We start from the raw sequence: 21355 nt of genomic DNA, 5'->3' as shown, positions 1-21355 counted from the left end.
GTTGAATATAAAAGATGTTTTAAAAGAATAACTCAAATATCTCAAGCCCTTCAACATTTTGGCTGTATGTACACACGTCGACATGCAGTTTCTCCGTCACTGACATCGCTAACTCAACAGACGTTTCTTCAAGACAAAAGTGCAGTTCCAAACTAAAGTAAGACAGAGAGGTGTTCGGGCCGGGAGCGCAGCGGCTTCACGTCACCTCCTGGTTGGTGACCTTGTTGATGATGTGTGAGCGGCGAGGGACGCTCTCCAGGTCGAACATGCTCTCGTAGATGGTGGGGCAGATCTTCCAGCGGTTGTTGCGGTAGATGCCCAGGTACGTGTAGACGTCAGGTTTGTAGTACATGACACACTTGACACCAGCGGCGCGGATGACCGAGTCCAGACGCATCACCTGCTCCTCGTCTGTGAAGTTCTGGTTGTAGACGCAGATGACGTGCCTGGGGTCGGAGCGCGGGTCTCTGGGACTCACTTTGGCGGAGCCGATCTTGCCGTCGAGCACGGCTCTGGCGATGCTCTCCCAGGCGCGGTCCACCTTGAAGCCCGTGTCCAGGTGCATCAGCCACTTCCCGTAGAGCACGCTGTGATTGAGCGCCAGCTCTCTGATGGTGTGGAAGCTGATGCTGCGGCCGCTCTCCAGCAGTGTCTCCCAGCTGTCCTGCAGACCCTCCACATCTCCGCTGTCCTCCCAGTACTGCGGCCCTCGCACACAGATCCAGCCCACCGGGCCCTCGGCCCCACAGCGGCTCACCTGCGACGGCCTGTTCGACTCCAGCCAGCTGCTGAACTCTGCTCGGGGCGTCTTACGGGCGTCGAACTTGATCCAGGGGTCCATGTCTGCAGCCATGGCCTCGGCGGCGTAGTCCTCGGCCGAGAGGGGCTCAGCGGGCCCCGGGGCCTCCTCCTCCGTCATACTGACGCTGAGAGCCGCTGTGGGACACACAGAGACACAGCGTGCATCACTCACTGGGCATCTCCACACTTACACTTCTGTTATACTTTAGAAACTCTTAAATTAGACTTGTCTCACATTGGCAAGGTTATGTCTCGTTATTACTCATTTAGACTGTTCTCTCAGTTTTGAGTCTGTATCAGAATACTGATCTGAATTCTTGGGTTGGCATCTCACGTGACACTCTTCCTCGAAATTGAGTTTACATTTTTGAAATATTTTCTCACTTTCAGTTTGTCTCAGAATTCTGTTTACTGAAGTTTGTCACATAGTTTTCACTTCTTCCTCACAGAAATGATGAGTTATTCTAGTTCGCGTCTCTGTTGAGATTATATTTCATGAACATATCACATAGAGTTGTGATTGTTTTCTCCTCAGAATTGGGTTTATACTCTTGATTTCGGTTTTAGTTAGTAAATGTGACGGACTATTTCTCTCTCAGTTCTGATGAGCTGCGAGCAGACACTGAAGAAGTGTTTTCTTCGGCTCTCGCGGGATGTCACACTACAGCGCACATCTCATCACAAACCCATTTAATATGCTCGCTTTCGTATTAAACATATCAAAAGTGTAAAAGTCTCACTCTGATGTGTGTTTTTCTAGCAAAACTCTGCTGAGTCACTGCGCGGCTCTCACCCGCTTTCCGCCTCAACACTTCCGGTTTCCGCTTCGTCGTCTTCTTCTGGTTATTTCCATAGGGGTTATTTCCGAGCGGCAACCTCGCGCTCCCTCTCGTGAAGCCAATAAGGAAGTGACTAAAACTGCAATTCATCGACTGGCCGCTTGAGGCTGGCTGCAGAAGAGCGTCAGTCCCATAGACTCCCCATGTTAAAATGACCAACTTTTAACATGGGGTTTTTTTCATGGCTAATTTTGCCCTTCATGACAACTGTGAGGGGGGTGAATTTTTTTGTAACATCTGTTTAAATTATATTAAGCCTTAAAGTTCTGCATAATTAAGGGCGTGGCCACCTGAGTGACAGGTGGATCGCCGCTGTTGACAATCCCGTCGCACTAGGTGGGCGTGGCTTCAGCAATCAGCTCCCGCCTTTTTGCCCATTTTCGATTATCCGGGGGAGTCGCGCGGTGACGCGCTGCGAAGATGGCGATGGCCCGCTCTGCACACTTTAGGCTTCAAAACCGCTATTGAGGAGTCTATGGGTGACGTCACGGACACTACGTCCATATTTGTTTACAGTCTATGCTATGGTTATTTCCCGTCGGCTCATTCCCGCGATGGTGTGTGACGCGCTGATGTTTAACGAAGACAACAACAACAAAGATAATAAAAATGATATTTAATCTATACCGATTCTGAATACGTGTTTGTTTTAAGTAACTTAGTCTCGGGTTGTAACTTTATGGAAACACCCGGAAGCAGAAAGGAGTCCCGTAAAGCAGCGAGAACGCGCGCAGCAGAAAGCGCGCGCACACTGCGCCGTAAGATGTCGATAAGTGTCGCAGCGACGGCTCCGCGGGAGACAGGCTTCATCCTCCAGATCCGCGCGGGATGCCGAGCAAGAAGAAGAAATACAACGCCAGGTTTCCCCCGGTGAGACTCAAACACTCTCTCTCTCTCTCACACACACGGGCTCAGAGGCACACACACTACATGAGCGCGTTAACTGCGCGAGAGAAGTTAGGAGAGAAACGGTCGGCTAGCGGCTAAGAGTTAGCTTGCTAGTCGATCAGCGGGTTTAATCGGGTTTAATTTCAGACAGGCCGTCAGTTTGTGCCGTGAGGGAGTGTATTCGATTACATTTACTCAAAACTAATGTTTTACTGAGAGGATGTGCTCATCGGAGGGTTAGTACGATTGCTAGCTAACCTCTTTTTCTGTGTGTGTGTGTTGATCTAATGTGAAGTGTTTTACAGATGTTCAGACTCTTGAGTGTGAACGTGCCTGTAGTACGAGATCTGATCCGATTTGTTCAGCTGTTGTTGTTGACGTGTAGTCAGACATGTGCTTGTGTTGACATCTCTCACTTCTCTCTCACACACACACACACACACACACACACACACTCACATCACGCCTGACTGACTCTGGATTCTCTCTCAGAGATGAAGCTGATCACTGTCACTCACTCAAGGGTGTTTGTGTTTGCTTCGCAGGCCAGGATTAAGAAGATCATGCAGACAGATGAAGAAATCGGGAAAGTGGCCGCAGCAGTTCCTGTCATCATCTGTATCCTTCGGCTCTCACAGCAGAAAATCAGGATTGTGTGCGGTAGACCTCGACGCTACAAGCACATCCAGATCTTTTGATTCCATAACATTGTCTTCTGTAGTTTTAAGTGCTTTATATAATGCAGCTCCAATTTAAGGAATAGTTCACCCAAAATCATAAATGTGCTCAACCTCAGTTCATCCCAGATCAGGAGGAGTGTTTCTTCATCAGGTTTGTAGAAATGTAGCACTGCATCAGTGTCTCATCAATGGATGCTCTGCAGTGAATGGGTGCCGTCAGAATGAGAGTCTGATAAAAACATCCCAATAATCCACAGCACTCCAGTCCATCAGTAAACATCTGGAGAAGACAAAAGCTGAAACACATCCAGCATTAAGATGATTTTTAACTCAAACACATAGAGTCTATAATCCAGAATAACACTTCCTCCAGTGAAAAAGTGCATCTGCTGTTGTCTCTCACAGATTAGTTTAGATCTGTTTAAACGCTGCTTGATCTGTGCAGATTTCTCTCCTGATTCGGACCAGAACACCTAAGAGCGTCTGTCAAGCGTGTGTTTCAGTTTCGTTATGTCTGCTCTTTCCTTGACTGTGGTCTGAGCTCGTGCTCTGGAGCTCTTCCTGGAGTCTCTGCTGACCAAAGCGTGTCACGTCACACAGTCACGCAACGCCAAGACCATGACCACCTCACACCTGTGAGTCTCAGCCGGCTCCTGTGTGTCGTTCCAGCCGCTCTCGGGCCCTGTGCCTCATGTGTGTGTGTGTGTGTGTGCAGGAAGCAGTGCATCGAGCTGGAGCAGCAGTTTGACTTCCTGAAGGATCTGGTGGCGGCGGTTCCTGACATGCAGGGCGAGGGAGAGGAGAACCACACGGAGGGAGAGAAGATCCCACGCAGGTCAGAGCACAGTCTGAAACACGTTTGTGTGTGTGTGTGTGTGTGTTTATAGCTGAAGTAAGTGTGTGTGTGTGTTTTCAGAGGTCGCAAGCCCGGCTCAGGACGTAAGAACGGCAGAGCTGGAGCCAAAGGCAAAGACAAGAAACTCTCAGGCACTGAATCAGAGCAAGAGGTAAAGGGCGCTGTGTGACACTGTGTCCCACGATGCAATGCTCTCTTTACCTCATTCATTTCCTCATGGACTCATTTCCTGGAATATAAGTCATGTTTTTAACATGCTGTAATTTAGCATGTTTTATTTTGTTTAGGAGGATTCAGAGGAGAGTGAGACAGACGGAGAGGAGGATGAGGATTCGTCTCAAACCAGCACAAACACACAGCCTGCAGTGTTCTTCCACAGGTACAGCTCAGACCACCACACACCACCCCAGACCAAAACAAACCTCCACAGACCACCACAGAACACCAAAAACCACTACAGAAAACCACAAACACCACACACAACAGACTATTCCAAACCATCACAAACACCACATAACACCACATAACACCACAAACCACCACAGACCACACCAGACGTCCACAGACCTCTCCAGACCACCTCAGACCACATCAGACCAGCGTCTCAGGGTTTAACTGCATGTCCTGTGCTCTGGTTGAGTTTCATCCTGTCAGAACTTTGTATCAGAGCACTGTATAAAAACTGTCCATGCATTTGAGTTGAATCTAAACTTATAAACTTAATGAGATCATATTGGTCCATCATACAGAATTGAAACAGCTCAGATCTGTGCACTTTAAAAAAGAAGAAAGGCCATAGTTTCTTATCTTCTAGCAGTGGGTGATAGATCAGTGTTTTTCTGAAAGCATTAGTGTTAGGGATCGTCTCTGTGAGGAGTCTCAGCTCTGAGCAGCAGGTGGCGCTGTGTGCTTCAGAAACAGCTGTACTCCACTCACTGATCTGATCTGTTTAACCCTTACATGACTCCACACCTGCTCTTCTTCATGAGCTCCAGTGTGAGGGTGAACACTAGAGCGCCACCTGCTGCTACACTGAGCTCAGACTCCATCATTCAGAACAGCTAATCCATGTACCTTCCTGTTTCAGCTTATTACAGAATCATTTTCAGAGTCTTGATAAATCACTGCACTTATACAGTTTAAATATGAACATGGTTATTTTAGCATCACTGAGTTACTATTGTAGTTTATATACTGTTCTGTGTGCTAATGGTCTCTCTCTCTGTGTGTGTGTGTGTGTGTGTGTGTGTGTGTGTCTCTCTCTGTGTGTGTGTGTGTGTGTGTGTCTCTCTCTCTCTCTCTCTCTCTCTCTCTCTCCGTGTGTGTGGTGTGTGTGTGTGTCTCTCTCTCTCTCTCTCTCTCTCCGTGTGTGTGTGTGTCTCTCTCCCTGTGTGTGTGTGTGTGTGTGTCTCTCTCCCTGGTGTGTGTGTGTGTGTGTGTGTCTCTCTCTCTGTGTGTGTGTGTGTGTGTCTCTCCTCTCATCTCTCTCTCTCTCTCTCCGTGTGTGTGTGTGTGTGTGTGTGTGTGTCTCTCTCTCTCTCTCTCTCTCTCCGTGTGTGTGTGTGTCTCTCTCCCTGTGTGTGTGTGTGTGTGTGTGTCTCTCTCCCTGTGTGTGTGTGTGTGTGTGTGTGTGTCTGTGTCTCTCTCCCTGTGTGTGTGTGTGTCTCTCTCTCTCTGTGTGTGTGTGTGTGTGTGTGTGTGTCTCTCTCTCCGTGTGTGTGTGTGTGTGTGTGTTTGTGTCTCTCTCTGTGTGTGGGTGTGTGTCTCTCTCCCTGTGTGTGTGTGTGTGTCTCTCCCTGTGTGTGTGTGTGTGTGTGTGTGTGTCTCTCTCTCCCTGTGTGTGTGTGTGTGTCTCTCTGTGTGTGTGTGTGTGTCTCTCTCTCTCTCTCTCTCTCTGTGTGTGTGTGTGTGTCTCTCTCTCTGTGTGTGTGTGTGTGTCTCTCTCTCTGTGTGTGTCTCTCTCTCTCTGTGTGTGTGTGTGTGCAGGGAGGCGGCGCTGCAGTGTGTTCCCGTGAGCTCCCAGCAGGTGGCGCTGCTGCCGGCCGTCCCACACAAGAACGAGGAGGAGGACGAGGAGGACTACGACTCATAGCTGCTCTCTTCTCTTCTCTTCTCTTCTCTTCTCTTCTCTCCTCTTCTCTCCTCTTCTCTTCTCTTCTCTTCTCTTCTGTGGAGCGAGGCACAGACGAGCACCTCAGCACCCCTAGCTCCTCGTCTAGATGTGTTTTAAGTTGTTTTAATCTTATTTTATGGTGCAGGAGCAGCTGAGGTGTTTGTGGAGAAGCGAGAGTCCTTCAGTTCTCCTGTGGCTCGTGTTTCTGATGTTTTAAGCTAGTTTTATGATAACAGCTCGTCTGTCGTCTGGCGGTGCTGTCGTGCAGGTTTGAACTCTTCCCCGGACGAGGCACGCGTGTATCGATGGTTTCCTCTTAGTTTTATGTTCTGGACTCTTTTATTGTTTGCTGTGAAGCTGGAGAGAGTCTCGTGACTTCTCTCGTCTGTTCACTTTTAACATGCTCTTGATTTTGTATGAGTGAAATAAACTTGAGGTTTCAGTAATGTGCTCTTTCATTGTGTGTCCTGGCTAATAATATAAACGAACACTAGATCCAATCACATCTCAGTGCTGGGTAACATCTGCTGACGGCGCTCCGAAGTAAATATCAGCTGAGATATTAACACTTAGCAGATGCTGTTAGCTGAAGCACATTAGATAATCATCGTGTTCAAGAGACGGTTTAGATCATTTACCATTAACTAATGTGTGTGTGTGTGTGTGTGTGTGAGTGATCCTACAGATGAGGGACTCTCTAAATCAGGAAACGAGTCTGATCTGATCTACGGTAATCTTTTCTTTAACTGTGTCAGTTGCTGTAGACGTCAGACGTCTCCACCTGTGACGAGACACTTCTGTTGTGTTGAAATGTTCACAGAATTAGAAACAGCTGTTTTCCTCCGGTGTGTGTGTGTGTGTGTGTGTGTGTGAATGTTCAGGTGTTTCTCCTCCACAGGAGCACCTTCATCTGTGGAACACAAAACACTGACTCATTTATTCCTCCGTCTTTTACTCGTGGTGCTGGGTGTGAGGATTGTGGTAGAGATGGAGGAACCCATCAGAGATCAGACGAACGGAAAGCTTTCACTGGACAGAATGAGACTCGTGTGAAGTGTGCACCAGACAGCACTCGTCTCAGTAAGAGCTACTAGTGCACTGACGTGACTGACAAAACACACAACACAGCCTCTCTTCCACTGATTTAGGCCAGGAAATGACCAGAAAACACACTGACTGCTTTAGTGGGGCATGTTGTCACACTATAGGAGATAAGCTTGAAAATGAGAAGAATTTGAAAAGTAAATCATGTGTTTTAAATGTATTAAACTATTTAATGGCTTTTCATAAGGATTTTAACAATAAATAAAAAATAAACCTCAAGAAGGCTTAGCTCATTTTATATATATATATATATATATATATATATATTTATATATCCTGTAAAATCGAGGAAATCGGCATGTAAATGCAAATTTTAACGTAGTCATTTCATACAGCAAGTAATTTCGAGAGTTTAAAGGCATTCGTCTTTTCCGTTGCTTTAAGGATTAAACTATATGAGATAAGCGTGAAAATAAGAATTTGAAAAGTAAATAATGTGTTTTAAATGTATTAAACTATTTAATGGCTTCTCATTAGGATTTTAACAATAAATAAAACAATAATAAACAAAAATAAAAAGAAGGCTTAGCTCATTATATATATATATATATATATATATATATATATATATATATATATATCCTATAAAATAGTGAAAATCAGCATGTTAATGCAAAATCTAACGTAGTCATTATACATAGCAAGTAATTTGGAGACTTTAAAGGCATTAGTCTTTTCAGTTGCTTTAAGGATTTAAATATTCATATAATCTTTAAATGTATTAATGAAACTTACAAATATGAAACGATATATGTATTTAATAAATTTAAATGTACGCAATTTTTTTCTATTTTTTGAATTGCATAAAAATCATACTCGCTATTAGTTCATTAATAATAATGATAACACCATAACACAAAGACCGATCATTATTTACAGTTTATTTACCTTTTTTGTAGACATATATAAATTGAGATTTTGTCTGATTTTATTTACAAAACCAAAACATTTGATTATTAGTGATGAATGCAAAGATAAGGTGAGTGTGTCATCATCTTCTCCAAGTATAAAGGGATTTTCTCAGTAAATGATGGAATCCGTGCATCACACACACACACACACACACACACACTCGCGCGCAGCGGCCAGGAGAGGGAGGAGGAGAGTCGACAGTCATCTGATTCTTTTCCTGTCCCACCCTCTACCGGACAGACGGAAAGAGTTCACGGTAAACGGGCTCGACACACCGCCTTCGGGAGCGTTTCTGATCCGAGCGAATGAAGACGATCGACGCGCAGCGGAAGAAAGGACGCGACGCCATTAAAGCAGCGAGACGCGATCAGCTGAGCGCCTCTTCCTGACACAGACGCCGAGAAACAAAGTTCCAGAAGCTGAGCAGAAGTTCAGAAACCGCCGAAAGGAGCCCCGCGATGCTCGGTCCGGACGGAGAAACCTGACGACGCGACGCAGGCGAGCGCGAGAGAGCGTTTCTGAGCGCGTTTGGCCGAGACTTGAATTGGCTTTTCCTGCTATTCTTCTTCTGAGCGCTTCCTGCTCGGGCAAAACCACAGCGAAGCAGCAGCTAAAAATACTGAGCTCTCAATGGAGCGCTGAACTGAGTCCTGCTCAACTCTCCTGGACTGATGCGTCTCCGCTTCCACCAGACACTTGGAGCTTTAGAAGGACTTTGAGATCTCGCTAAGTCATGCTTTCGTCTCTTTGAACCCGTGTGACGTTTGTGACTGGTGTTTTCAGAGTATGCTGGAAGAAACGCTCTTGAAGTGACCACCCGTCACCGATCTGGACCTTGGAGCGTCCATTTACTCTACATGAGGATTGATGTCTGATGGAGACACGTCCACCGATGATTCGGACGTACAGAGATCTGGGGGAGAGAGGGGTCGTGACGTACCCACCTGAACTTCAACAACACACTTCATCTGATTTCAACCCAAGCGCCTTGTAAACTCTCCATGGAGCCGCTGAAGAACATATTCTCCCGCGGCCCGGTGTCCGCCTGGAAGAGTCTGGATCAGACTCAGAAGGGTAACTTCACCAACCCGGTTTGGACCGCTTTGTTCGACTATGAGGCTTCGGGGAAGGACGAACTCACGCTGCGTAAAGGAGACCTGGTGGAGGTCCTGTCTCTGGATTCGGAGATATCCGGAGACGAAGGATGGTGGGCGGGAAAGGTCAACAACAAGGTGGGAATCTTCCCCTCCAACTATGTCTCCTTCAAGCCCAGTGGATACGGTGAGCTGCAGGGCTCGGGTCTGGGACCGGCCGTGGTGAGCGAGCTGGAGCCGGACACGGTGGACTTCAGCGAGCTGAGTCTGGAGGAGGTCATCGGGGTCGGCGGCTTCGGGAAGGTCTACCGAGGGACCTGGAAAGGCGAGTTGGTGGCCGTGAAAGCGGCCCGTCAGGATCCAGACGAGGACATCAGTGTCACAGCACAGAACGTCCAGAACGAAGCCAGGCTCTTCGCCATGCTCAAGCACCCCAACATCATCGCACTCATCGGTGTGTGCCTGCAGGAGCCCAACCTGTGTCTGGTCATGGAGTACGCGTCCGGTGGCCCGCTGAGCCGTGCTCTGGCCGGACGGAGGATCCCACCACATGTGCTGGTCAACTGGGCGGTGCAGATCGCCCGAGGGATGCAGTACCTACACAACGAGGCCATCGTCCCCGTCATCCACCGAGACCTCAAGTCCAACAACAGTGAGTTCACATCCTTATATTCTAGACATGCTAATGTGTTTGCCTTTCATGACTCTGTGTCCAGCACACATTTACATTTATGCAAAGGCTGCTTAAGCTGAATTCAAGCTGTACGTTTGATCAGTTCATGCATTGGCTGGGAATCGACTCCACAGCCTCCGCCATACTCCGCTTTAAGAGTGCCACACATGTTTAGAGCAGCAAATCATCATAAAGGACCCATTTCTTTTATATTTACATTGATGCTGACTCTTTTTTTTTTTCCAAAGCAACCTTCATCTACACATTTGGCCAGTTCATGCATTTCCTGGGAATCGAACACATCAGCATTTCTATTGCCAGTCTAATTTTTTGAGTGCCACAAAATGTAGACTGGCTTATTTAGACCATTTATTTTATATATTTACATGAATGCATTTGGCAGATGTTTTTTTTCCAAAGCAACTTGCATTGCATTCAAGCTCAATGTTTGATCAGTTCATGCAGGGGCTGGGAATGGAGCCCATGACCATCTCATTGACCTACAGGAGTGCTCCAGTTTCCTTTCCAGTTTAGAGTCCATCTCTGATTTCCCGTCCAGTATGGTGCTTTCAGCTGCTGCTGGAGTTGTTTTGGTTTGGGATTATTATCAGGCCCACATGGGGTCTCGCCCGCAGGACTCTGGGAACAGCTCTGCAGGTTTCCGGCCTTCATTTACAGAGACCTGTTGCATGTGTGTCTGCTTTGGTATTGTGTCTCGCTCGATTGTGCTTTCAGCTCCGCTGTAGTAAATTTAGCTCTACTTAAATCAATTATATTTTAACGTTCTGCCTGGGCCTGTGCAGTATGTATTGGGGTTATTTGTTTGTGCTCCAGGACTCTGAGTGAATCGCCTGTTTCGGAGAAGAGGATATTCCCATGGCATGTATCACACAGTTGTGAAGGGAATGTTGTTGGCCTGGATATGACACACACACAATTTGCCAAGTTGCGAAACTCGATAAGAAGACCACACACGGGTCAAAGATCATATTAGGACGCAGACATGTAGTACTGAGCTAGACTTTGTTTATATCACTCATTATATTGTACCATGTTGATTTCTTGTGTATAACAGGTGTTTATTTTTCTGCATTCGCAGAGACTTTGATCACAACTCAATCAGAGTATTGAGTCAGGACTATTCATATTTATCTCATAAGCACTAAGTAAATGGAGATATGCAGTGCTTTTCAAAAGCGAGTATTTGTAGTCTTCCTTCCTCAGTTTTCCTCTCTTTTTTTCCCACTCTCTCACACCTTTACCCCAGTGTCTGTTTGGTTATTGTCCACCCACGTATGTCCCATGATCCTTCACTTCCCTCTCGAGTCAGGAGAGAGTGCGTCCGGGGCTGGAAACCACCTCTGTTGCGTAAAACAAACTTTTTAAAGCCGGCTCACAACACACTGCAGCTAAGGCAGCACAATCCAGCGGCTGTAGCTGCGATCTTATCTCTCTCTCTCTCTCTCTCTCTCTCTCTCTGTTGTTTTTTAATTCTTTCCGAGCTCTTTGTCCCAGACCTGCCTGTACTTGTCTCTCGAGCTCTGTCGTTCCAGATCGCAGCATCCTGTGTTTTTCTTTCTTGTTTCGTCTGCCCCCCCCCCCAGCCTAACTTCATTTTTCGCTTCCTACTCGTTTTCTAAAGACAGCCTCGCTCTGTTCCTGTGCTGAGCTCGATGGCAGAGGATTATGGGCCGGCGTTCAGGGCTCGAATCTCACCACCAAGAGTTCTCCTAAATAGCAGTAAAAGTTTCCGCTAAGAGTTTCCTCTTAAAACTTACTGAGACACACTTTTATTGAGGAGTAGAGAGAAGTCTTAAGATAAGAGTAAGGGGGCGGGGCTGACCTTGTTGCTATGGATGATGTCAGCATGCTAATTAACTATGCACACAGTGATTGGCTGGTTGTCTCTGTCAGAGATTTATTCATGGAAATATTTTAGAGTAAAGGCTTGAAAATCAAAATGCTGCCTTTCTTTTGTAATAAGTATTAATGTTAATTTCTTTCATCTGTAGTTTAGTGTGAAGCGTCTGTGATGAAGGGTCTCTTCTGCGTTGAATCAGTTTTATTCTGTCATCTTTGTTTGATTTGGTCAGATGGGATGTTATGGTTCAGTGAAGCATGTATTCTGGTTCTGATATGAATGAATCAAGTAGTTGTTGTATGTTTATAGTATGTTCTAGAAAGAGTTTCCAAAAACGAATCAATGTATCAAAAATCCGGGCATCAGTAGCGAGGCTGGATTCTCGCTCCGCTCATCCGGCTGATTTAGTTGAATCCTGATTCCACCCACAGTGAAATCCTCCTGCTCAAAATCAGCTGAGAGTCCAGCATCACACAGAGTCTGAGAGGATGTGTGTGACCCATCGCTGTGGTGTTTGTCCTGGGAGGAGCTTTCGTGTCCTTCATTCAGACTTGTGTCTCCAGTCCAAAGTCCCAGCGTCTGGTGTTTTCCAGGTGAGCTCAAGGACTGAATATCCCTCCACAGGAACTACAGAGGAGTCAAGACAAGTCACTTCTATTTGTAGACCTGGTGGTTTCCACAAAGCAGCTTTACAGAATCTCACAGTGTTCATGTTTATAATATCTGTGTCTATATTGCTCATAGTTGTATTTAGCAGATTAGAGTGGAAACCTAATATAGTTACACTTATGTTATGAGCAGTCAAGCAGTTGAGATTAGCTTTTTAGCATACACCGCTTTTTCACAGGTACAGATGTATAGACTTGATCTTTCGAGCTGTGATAGTAGAGTTGTATTCTGTAGTGATATGAAGACTCGTGCCGTTGGGATTGTGTCCAGATTGAGTATTTGGAGATGAGTGTCAGGTCTCATGTGATCGCTGTCGTTCTCTCATCATCTGTCGCTCTCCTGCATGAAGAAAGGGACTCCAGTGAATCTGGAGGAGTTTGTGAGGAGACTAAAACATGAGTCAGGTCGGATCATCTCATACTGTAATGCATGATACTGCTAGATTAAGCGTCATGTGTTGTGTTGACATTCATTTCTCCATTTGTTTTTGCATGTTTTCAGTTATTTGTCTGTTAAGTGATTTTAAGATTTTTATGTTTTTTAGCTAAATATTTGTTATAAATATGGCCTGCTCCTTCATTATGTAGCTTTTATTTCTGATGTGTTGAGCTGGTCTGGGCTGCAAAATGAAGGCTTTCGTGGTCAAACCTGTAAAGTGTGGTCCTCTTCCCTGTTGTCTTGTGTTTGCAGTCATGATCATGATGATGTGTGTGATTCCTGCTGGTCAGCTGTCCGCTGCTTCTCTTTTATATATAAGTGCTATAACAAGTCTTAGTTAGTTTAAACAGTACACGCAGCAAGGGCTTTTAAATAAAATAATAAATAAAAAGAAAACAGATAGAATAGAAAAAGAATACACCACGCTAGTGTTATCGGTCTTTTTTTATAATTGTATAGTAAAAAAAAATACAAAAATATAATACAAAAAGATTAGAAAGGTAGTTAGAGAATTAGATTAGTGAGTGTTAAAGTGAGAGGGTCAAATAAAGATGGAAGAGATGTGTTTAAGCCGATTCTTAAAGATGGCTAAGGACTCGGATTGAGTTGGAGAGATCATTCCAGCAGGAGGAATGTATTCTTTTTGGCTCATTAAAAAATAATCTTGCTGCCGTGTTCTGGATTAATTGTAAAGGTTTGATAGAATTGGCTGGAAGACCTGACAAGAGAGCATTGCAATAGTCCAGCCTGGACAGAACAAGAGCTTGAACAAGGAGTTGTGCAGCATGTTCCGAAACAAAGGGCTTGATCTTCTTGATGTTGAATAAAGCAAATCTGCAGGATCGGACAGTTTTAGCAGTGTGGTCTGAGAAAGTCAGCTGATCATCAATCATAACTCCAAGGCTTCTAGCTGTTTTTGAAGGAGTTATGGTTGAAGTGTCTAACTTGATGGTGAAATTGTGATGGAACGATGGGTTTGCTGGAATCACAAGCAGTTCTGTCTTGGCAAGGTTGAGTTGAAGGTGATGGTCCATCATCCAGGAAGAAATGTCAGTTAGACAAGCTGAGAAGTGGTCCAAGAACTGCGCCCTGAGGCACCCCAGTAGTTACATGTTGAGACTGTTGCAATGGTAGTTTTTGCACATGCATATTTAAGTGTGATTTATGACACTCTGGTTTCATCTTTTCAGATGTTTAGTTAGCCTGTTACTATAACATTTTAGTCTGAATTGCATTATTTGGCTTTGATTTTAGCCAAATCGTCTATCCCTGTTGTTTAATGCAGCACCTGACGGTGATTGATTGAAACGGTCTCCTATAAGAGTCTGTAGTTTAAACGCAGTCAGACTGAGAACCTCATTGTCTGCAGACCTGAGGAGGAAGCTCTCTGACGTCAGCTGTGTTTTCTGTGCTGCTGCTCAGTGCAGGACTCTGCTGTTCTGAGGTGTTTCTGTGTGACTCGCGCTTAAAACTGGATCACAGTATTAAAGAGAAACTGTGAGGATTTGATCTGTTTGTCCACTTCTGCCTTAGAGTTGACTTTGAGGTGGGATGAGTATGACTGAAAGAAGCCTGTGGAGTGGTGGATATCAGACACCGTTGGACTGAGTCTCTTTAAAACACCGAGCAGAGCAGAGAGACTTGATGTGAGAGCTAACCCAGAAATGATCATTCTGGCATCAAATATGACTTCCTTTCTTCTATGAAACAGCAGGAGTCCCAAGAGCTGAGACTCCAAAGATGACCACAAAAGTGTCTGACCGCTTTACTGCATTAGCAATATATTAACTACAGGCAAAAAATGGTAACAAAACCATAAAGTTATTTGGAAGTGAAGGTAAAATAATATAAAAATTTTACTGTTTTTCATTCAACCAAACAGTTTGCAGTAGCCTTCCATACAGTGGATGTCAATGGCTACCGTCAGCTGTTTAGATCCCAACATTCTTCATAACATCTTCTTTGTGTTCAGCAGAAGAAAGAAACTCATGCAGGCTTGGAACAACATGAGGGTGAGGAAATGATCTTTTAGTGTCCGGGTTCACTCACTCGTTTTCATTCGCTGTATTTAAACCTTTTACTTGTTCTCTTTCATGATATAATAATGTTTTGAATCGGAGCTCAGCTGAATGTTGAAATGTACAGCATCTCACACTCGTGTTTGCTGTGTGTGTGTGGGTTGGTGGGTGTGTGTGTGTGTGTTAAGGACGAGCAGCTCATGGCCTTGCCGTCTCTTTATTTTGGAAAGGCCACATCCGGAGATTGAGCAGCAGATTTGGGGAGGAGGCAGGTACGATCTTGGCACGGGATTCCCCTTTTTCCACACTCAGAAATATTTCCCAGCATGCCCTGGGAGTTCAGCTTTTTCCCAAAGACAGCGGCGCTCTGGAATGAGCATGTCAAGGGGGCAGAGTATTCCAGAAACACACACACACAGTGACCCAAATCATTTGAGTAGTGGCAGAAACTTTAGATTGAAGGGAGGACTGGAGTGTGTCATGTAAATAAACAAAATGTGCTGTTTGCCTCAAATACCTCTGCGTCATACCTGGATCTTCTGTCTGAATATTTAGATCTGTGTATTGATGAGGCAGTTCCAGTGTTATTCCTGTTTCATTGAGATGCTTTTATAGCGTTAATTAATATTTTTGAATTCAGGTTTTTTTTATGTTTTCATTTTTAGTTTAAAGGTTTAGTTTTTTGTTGTGTATTTTCAAATTTTTTTTAATATATTTTTTAATATTAAGTTAAAATAAAGGAAAATTATAAATGTATTGGTAACTATCCGAGAAAAAAATCTCTCTCTCTCTCTCTCTCTCTCCTATACCAAGTTTATAATTTTTTTTATGATTTTAGTTTTAGTTCACATGAGTAACCCTGGACACAACTATAGAGTTGTTCTTTTGTGATGCATGCTGGAAGGTATTAAATGAGCTGCAGGTATTCCAGAGGGTTTGATGGGGTCAGAGGTCAGCTATAGCTCCTGATACTGGTTAAACAGTGGCACACAGGAGTTTATTAGTGACTGATTTCAGCGAACCCTTTAATGAACCTGCTCTGTGTGTGTGTGTGTGTGTGTGTGTGTGTGTGTGAGAGAGAGAGAGATATAGAGGCTTTCACTTGGAAAGAGTTTTCAGATGTTAGAGAAATGTATTGCTAAAATATTATGAGTGTTGGGTGGTTGCCGGGTCATTGCTATGTAGTTTAGGTGGTTAACAAGGTGTTGCTATGTGGTTGCTGGGTTGTTGCGCATTGCTATGTGTTGTTGCCAGGGAGTTGCTATGTTGTTTGGGTGGTTGATATGGTGATGTTGTGTTGTGTTGTATGTGTAGTTGCAGGGTTGTTGCCGTATGGTGTGGATGGCTAATAGGGTGTTGCTAAGTGGTTTGGGTGGTTGCTGGGGTTTCTGACTGTCTGAAGTCTGAGAGAGATTGCCAGGCTCTGTCGGTCGTGGGCTGGATTCTACTGCACTGGGGGTTTTCCCTCAGAAGAACGAGTCTTTGTCTCAGTATGATGTACAGAGTCTGTCTGGCAACCTCAGCACACACACACAAACACACTCAGACACAGACGGCTGAGAGAAGGTTAGCGGTTGATTCGCTGGAGATTGAGGGAAATCATGATCGTTGGAGACGCCGCTGAGGTGCATTCTGGGAGCTGCGTGAACAAAGCCGCCTCTCAGACGGTAAACATCAAAACAAACACGCCGGTCGCCGTGGTTACCATCTGCCGGTGTGGTGAAGACGGTCAGATTCCTGAGGACGGTCCAGTGTAATGACAGAGTGATCACTGGAGCACGAGCGAGAGCTGGTCAGCTAGAGACACGTCCACAGATCAGGAGCTCACCGCAGCGGATCATTTATACTCACACTGATGGGAGTCCTGTTACAACACTGTACCATTCAGTGCAGGACACACACGTGGTCCATTCACAACAGATTCACCTGCGTGTGATTTGTGACTTTCTTTCTTTATAATTATGATGATTTTTTTAAAAAGTATTACCATATTTATTAAAATTTTTGTTTTAAAAAGAATTTATTAGTATTGATTTTTGTAGCATGTAATGATAAATGAACTGTATTTATAATAGACATTTATTTGAACTGGTGTCTTGTCTTGAGTTCCTCATGTGATGCTTGTTGAGTTCCTCACGGATGCCGCCCAGTGAGTGATCTTCTTCTGTCTAGATGGACTTTCAGCAGGGTTTGGATCAGTCTCTGGTGTATAAGAGCGTCAGACGATGTAGATCTGAGATCAGAGGAGTCCAGCAGCGGTGGATGAATAACGCTGGAGCTGGAGATGAACTTTACATGCCCTGATACTGCAACACAGGAAGTGCAGAGAGCAAGACTCACAGACGTGCTGATTTTACAGAATCATTTCTGTGTGGCTGGTAAAAGGACGGAAATCTCAGTATGAACGCTTGTCTTTGCATTGTGCGTCTGATTTATGAGCCTTTCCTGTGAGCACGTTTACACTAGGTGTGCTTAACAACCTGACATCACATTAACACGTCAGATATCAGAAGAAACTCATAATCTGATATTCTCACTTTTCCTCTTGTTATTGTCTGCGTGTGTTTGGCAGATCCATTCAGTCAGTTCCTGCCCATGATGACTTTGGCTCTTCTCTTTGAGCTTTCTTATTGTAATGATCAATTGCTTTTGTTTCTCATTTGTAAGTTGCTTCGGATAAAAGCATCTGCTGAATAAAGAAAAGTCCTCCTCATGCTGAAGTGTTTCCACCAGAAGCTCTGACGATGTTGCTTGGTGAAATCTGAGTTGTGCCTGTAATGGTTTATGAAAGACTCCTGAGTGAAGCGTATTCTTGAATCTCTCCTGTGTGCCAGCAGACTCTTGCTGCTTTTTAGAAGCGCACCGATTTCATTTGTGTCACTTCCTGTAGGGGGACGTCGCTGTTTGAGCAGCTCGCCGGAAACCAGCCTTACCGCCACAAAGGAGTGTGTGTGTGTGTGTGTGTGTGTGGGTATGGTCACTGGTAGAGTTGGATTGAAGGCTTGAGCGGCAGTTTCACTTCTACATGTTCTGCAATTTTGTTCCACATTTTCTTCATCACCCAGAACGTGTGTGTGTGTGTGTGAGAGAGAGTGTGTGTTTGTCCAGGCACAAAGCTCTCTCTCTTCTGCAGCTTTTTGCAACAGCTTTGACGTCACACACACACACACAGTCTTCCTGCTGAGAGAGAGACAGACTTGTTCATCTCTTGTTCTTGCACTAGTTGTGTTTAGACAAGAATGTTCTTCTTTTGTATTTACAATATCTTATATATGATCAACTTTACATATATAGATGATAAAGTACATGGGCAGAAGCATTGGGACACAGCTCTTAATGACTGAATTCAGGTGTTTCAGTCAGACTCATTGACACGGCTGTATGCAGTCTGCATTTACAAACATCTGTGAAAAAACATGTTGTTCTGAAGAGCTCGGTGAACTCAAGCGTGGTGCTGCGATAAGATGCCACCTTTACAATAAGACCGTTTGTGAAACTTCATCCCAGCTAGAGATTGCACAATCTTTATGTGAGTGGTATTGTTGGAGAGTGGAAGTGTTTTGGAACAGCAGAAACTCAACCAAGAAGCAGAAAGTCACAGAGCGGCTCACTGTGAATGCTGGTGTGTATGGAGAGAAAATGTCTGTTTTTTCAGGGATGTACTCAGACCCTTACTCCCAGTGAAGAGAAATCTTAATTCAGCACCATTTGACCATTTCTATGAGCTCTGCTTCAAAACAACAGAGCAGTTCACACCATGAGTAGTCACAGTAATGATCTTTCACAGTTAAACCCTAGAGCCAAACATGCTTCATTCAAGCTTTGCTTCTCTATTAAGACACTAAAGCATGATAAAGAGCTGCAGATGATGCGGTTATTTTAAAAACAGAAGCAGAAATACAGTGAGCAGCAGAACTGATGGAGACTTCAGCTCAGACACGGCAGAAAACAGCAATGCTGCAAATATAGTTATTTTTGCCTGTCATGCATAACTGTTACCGCTCAAAACAGGTTTGTGACGAGACATTTTTTCCATCTACATTTAGCATTATTGATCAGATTGTTAAGAGCATTTTAAAAATAAACCTAGAATTGTTAAAATTGGGAAAATGAATTTGTGGATGACAAGGAAAGACAACATAAACTTGAAAATTACTAGTTTGTTTTCTGCTCCTGATGAGAGTGTTTTGATTGTGTTTGTTTTGAGCAAAATATCAAATGTTGTCATGGTTCGGATCGTATTTATCTGACCATCATCAGTTCACAGCAGTGGATGATGAGATGGCATATTGATCACAAGTAGAGTATGGAGTGCCACAAGGCTCAGTACTAGGACCATCAAGAATCATGGTGTCACATGGCCTTCTGCCTCACATATGCATCTAAACTTTTAAAAAAAAAACTATAATGGTTTGATTAAACATCTGATCTTACCTTTTAATAATCATATCTAATTGGGCTCAGATATCATTCTTTTTTTATTGAAAAAAAAATCTGTCCATGTAGTATAATAGAGACTTAGAATGTTTAGCCATGTACACAAACAAACATTCAAAAAAAAAACATTTATTTTCTTATTTGCATGTTTACATTTTTATTAACTTGTATATTAACCTTTTTCTTTGCTTCTTAACTGTTTATTATATATTTATTATACATTTACTTTATTCATTTATTTTCTTTTGTAAATAAGTGATTAACTAGTTCAATTATACACACACACACAAACACTAACATTGATTTCATATCTCTAGGATTATGGGACTCACTGTGTTTAAAAACATTGGTCAGTAATGTATAGAGTGTTATAAAAATAAAACTGACTTGCTAAACTGGACCTTTAAACTGGACAATTAAACACTTAAAACAACATTTGACAAATTAAAGTTTGATTGTTGGTGGTTTAGAGGAGGATGTGAAATAGATTTTGTGTGTATGTATATATGTGTGTGAGTGTGTGTGTATATATGTGTGTGAGTGTGTGTGTATATATGTATATATATATATATATATATATATATATATATATATATATATATATATACATACATACATACATACATACACACACACACATATATACACACACACACATAGTGTCCTGAGAGTGGGGGGAAAATCTGATTGTGGCCCACATGAACTAGAGAAAGCATTTATTTCACCAGGAAATTTCTCCCCACTTTCAGTTGTTTTACTGTAATGATAGGTTAGAATTTTTTAATTTTTTTTATGAAAGATCAAAAGGATAAACAATGTCGCCTTTGCTCATATTTACCAAGGGTCCAATATTAGTTGAATATATGTATGTTTGGACACTGTATATATCTGTATATAAATATGTGTGTGTGTGTGTGTGGGGGGGGGCATGTTTTTGTGTCATATCAGGACACAACTCTGTATAATGACATGGGTATGACACAGGTATTACAAGGAGAGGGTGACTTATGAGGACATAATCCATGTCCCCATTTTTCAAAACACTTATAAATCATACAGAATGAGTTTTTTTTGAGAAAGTAAAAATGCACAAAGTTTCCTGTGAGGGTTAGGTGTAGGGTTGGTGAAGGGCCATAGAATATACAGTTTGTACATTATAAAAACCATTACGCCTATGGGATGAACACACTTTACACAAAAACAAACGTGTGTGTGTGTGTATGTGTCTGCAGCCACTGTTGTGTGGTTTGTGTTTGAATGATGACACATTGTTCTCAGAGGGAAAACTTTAGACAGTATTTCTGATGTCTCTCTCTGTGTGTGTGTGTGTGTGTGTTTGTGTGTGTTTGTCAGTTCTGCTGGCAGAGCCTGTGGAGCAGGACAGCATCGAGGGTAAAACCCTGAAGATCACAGATTTCGGTCTGGCACGTGAGTGGCACAAGACGACGAAGATGAGCACCGCGGGAACCTACGCCTGGATGGCCCCGGAGGTCATCAAATCCTCCACCTTCTCCAAGGGCAGCGACGTCTGGAGGTGAGATCCGTCCTCACTTACTGAAGCTATGGCCAAAATCACTCGTCGATGAAGACCGATGAGAAAAAAGATTTCTTTTAAAATACACTCTTTTCTACACAAACTTTTCTTCAACAAAAAAAAAAAACGAGGAAAAAATCTAGACACTTTCATGGGGTTGCCAGATTACAAGATCTTAAATCCCCCAGTCAGACCTATTAACAGGACCCTACATGTAATTGTTCTCTAGCTTTCTGTTACACTGCAGGGATACACAGAAAACACTGAAGTCTTCTGAGGTTGAGAGCGCTCCGTGATGAACTGAACATGCTGTGATTGAGGCTGTATTCTACATGTAGATGATGTTCATCTGCTCTTCAGGAATTACCGGTTAACCCACTACTAGAGATCACATGATTAACTGTGACGTCATTACCTGATAATCGCTGAAATCAGGAG

The 21355-nt window shown here is 43.8% G+C and overlaps 3 protein-coding genes across 8 annotated transcripts in view; 2 read left to right on the top strand and 1 right to left on the bottom strand.

Moving 5' to 3' along the window:
• Positions 1 to 126: 126 nt before the first annotated feature.
• LOC113093136 (UPF0696 protein C11orf68 homolog) lies at positions 127 to 1745 on the bottom strand. Of its 6 annotated transcripts, none has more exons than XM_026258978.1 (2): positions 1595 to 1745; positions 127 to 936 (listed from the first exon to the last, which is right to left on the bottom strand). In XM_026258978.1, exons 1-2 carry the CDS (start codon positions 1728 to 1730, stop codon positions 197 to 199), a joined length of 876 nt encoding a protein of 291 aa, XP_026114763.1. In that variant the 5' UTR covers positions 1731 to 1745; the 3' UTR covers positions 127 to 196. The 6 variants fall into 6 exon arrangements, with proteins under 6 accessions (XP_026114763.1, XP_026114767.1, XP_026114765.1 ...); XM_026258982.1 differs by having other exon boundaries at positions 127 to 926; positions 1595 to 1724; XM_026258980.1 differs by having other exon boundaries at positions 127 to 926; positions 1542 to 1696.
• Positions 1746 to 2257: 512 nt separating this feature from the next.
• On the top strand, positions 2258 to 6623 carry LOC113093138 (dr1-associated corepressor-like). The gene is made up of 7 exons (XM_026258985.1): positions 2258 to 2510; positions 3074 to 3146; positions 3750 to 3843; positions 3924 to 4043; positions 4125 to 4215; positions 4352 to 4443; positions 6051 to 6623. Exons 1-7 carry the CDS (start codon positions 2469 to 2471, stop codon positions 6154 to 6156), a joined length of 618 nt encoding a protein of 205 aa, XP_026114770.1. The 5' UTR covers positions 2258 to 2468; the 3' UTR covers positions 6157 to 6623.
• A 1725-nt stretch (positions 6624 to 8348) lies between these two features.
• Positions 8349 to 21355, top strand: part of LOC113093140 (mitogen-activated protein kinase kinase kinase 11-like) — a 29261-nt gene continuing 16254 nt past the window's right edge. Inside the window, exons 1-2 of the mRNA XM_026258989.1 lie at positions 8349 to 9939; positions 20737 to 20917. Of these exons, the coding sequence (XP_026114774.1) occupies positions 9195 to 9939; positions 20737 to 20917 (926 nt within the window). The 5' untranslated portion in view covers positions 8349 to 9194. The remainder of the gene's footprint in view (positions 9940 to 20736; positions 20918 to 21355) is intronic.

The sequence above is a fragment of the Carassius auratus genome, unplaced genomic scaffold (assembly GCF_003368295.1).
Source record: "Carassius auratus strain Wakin unplaced genomic scaffold, ASM336829v1 scaf_tig00214896, whole genome shotgun sequence".
In the NCBI taxonomy this organism is placed as follows: Eukaryota; Metazoa; Chordata; class Actinopteri; order Cypriniformes; family Cyprinidae; genus Carassius; species Carassius auratus.
This window is presented reverse-complemented; position numbering and strand designations above follow the sequence as displayed.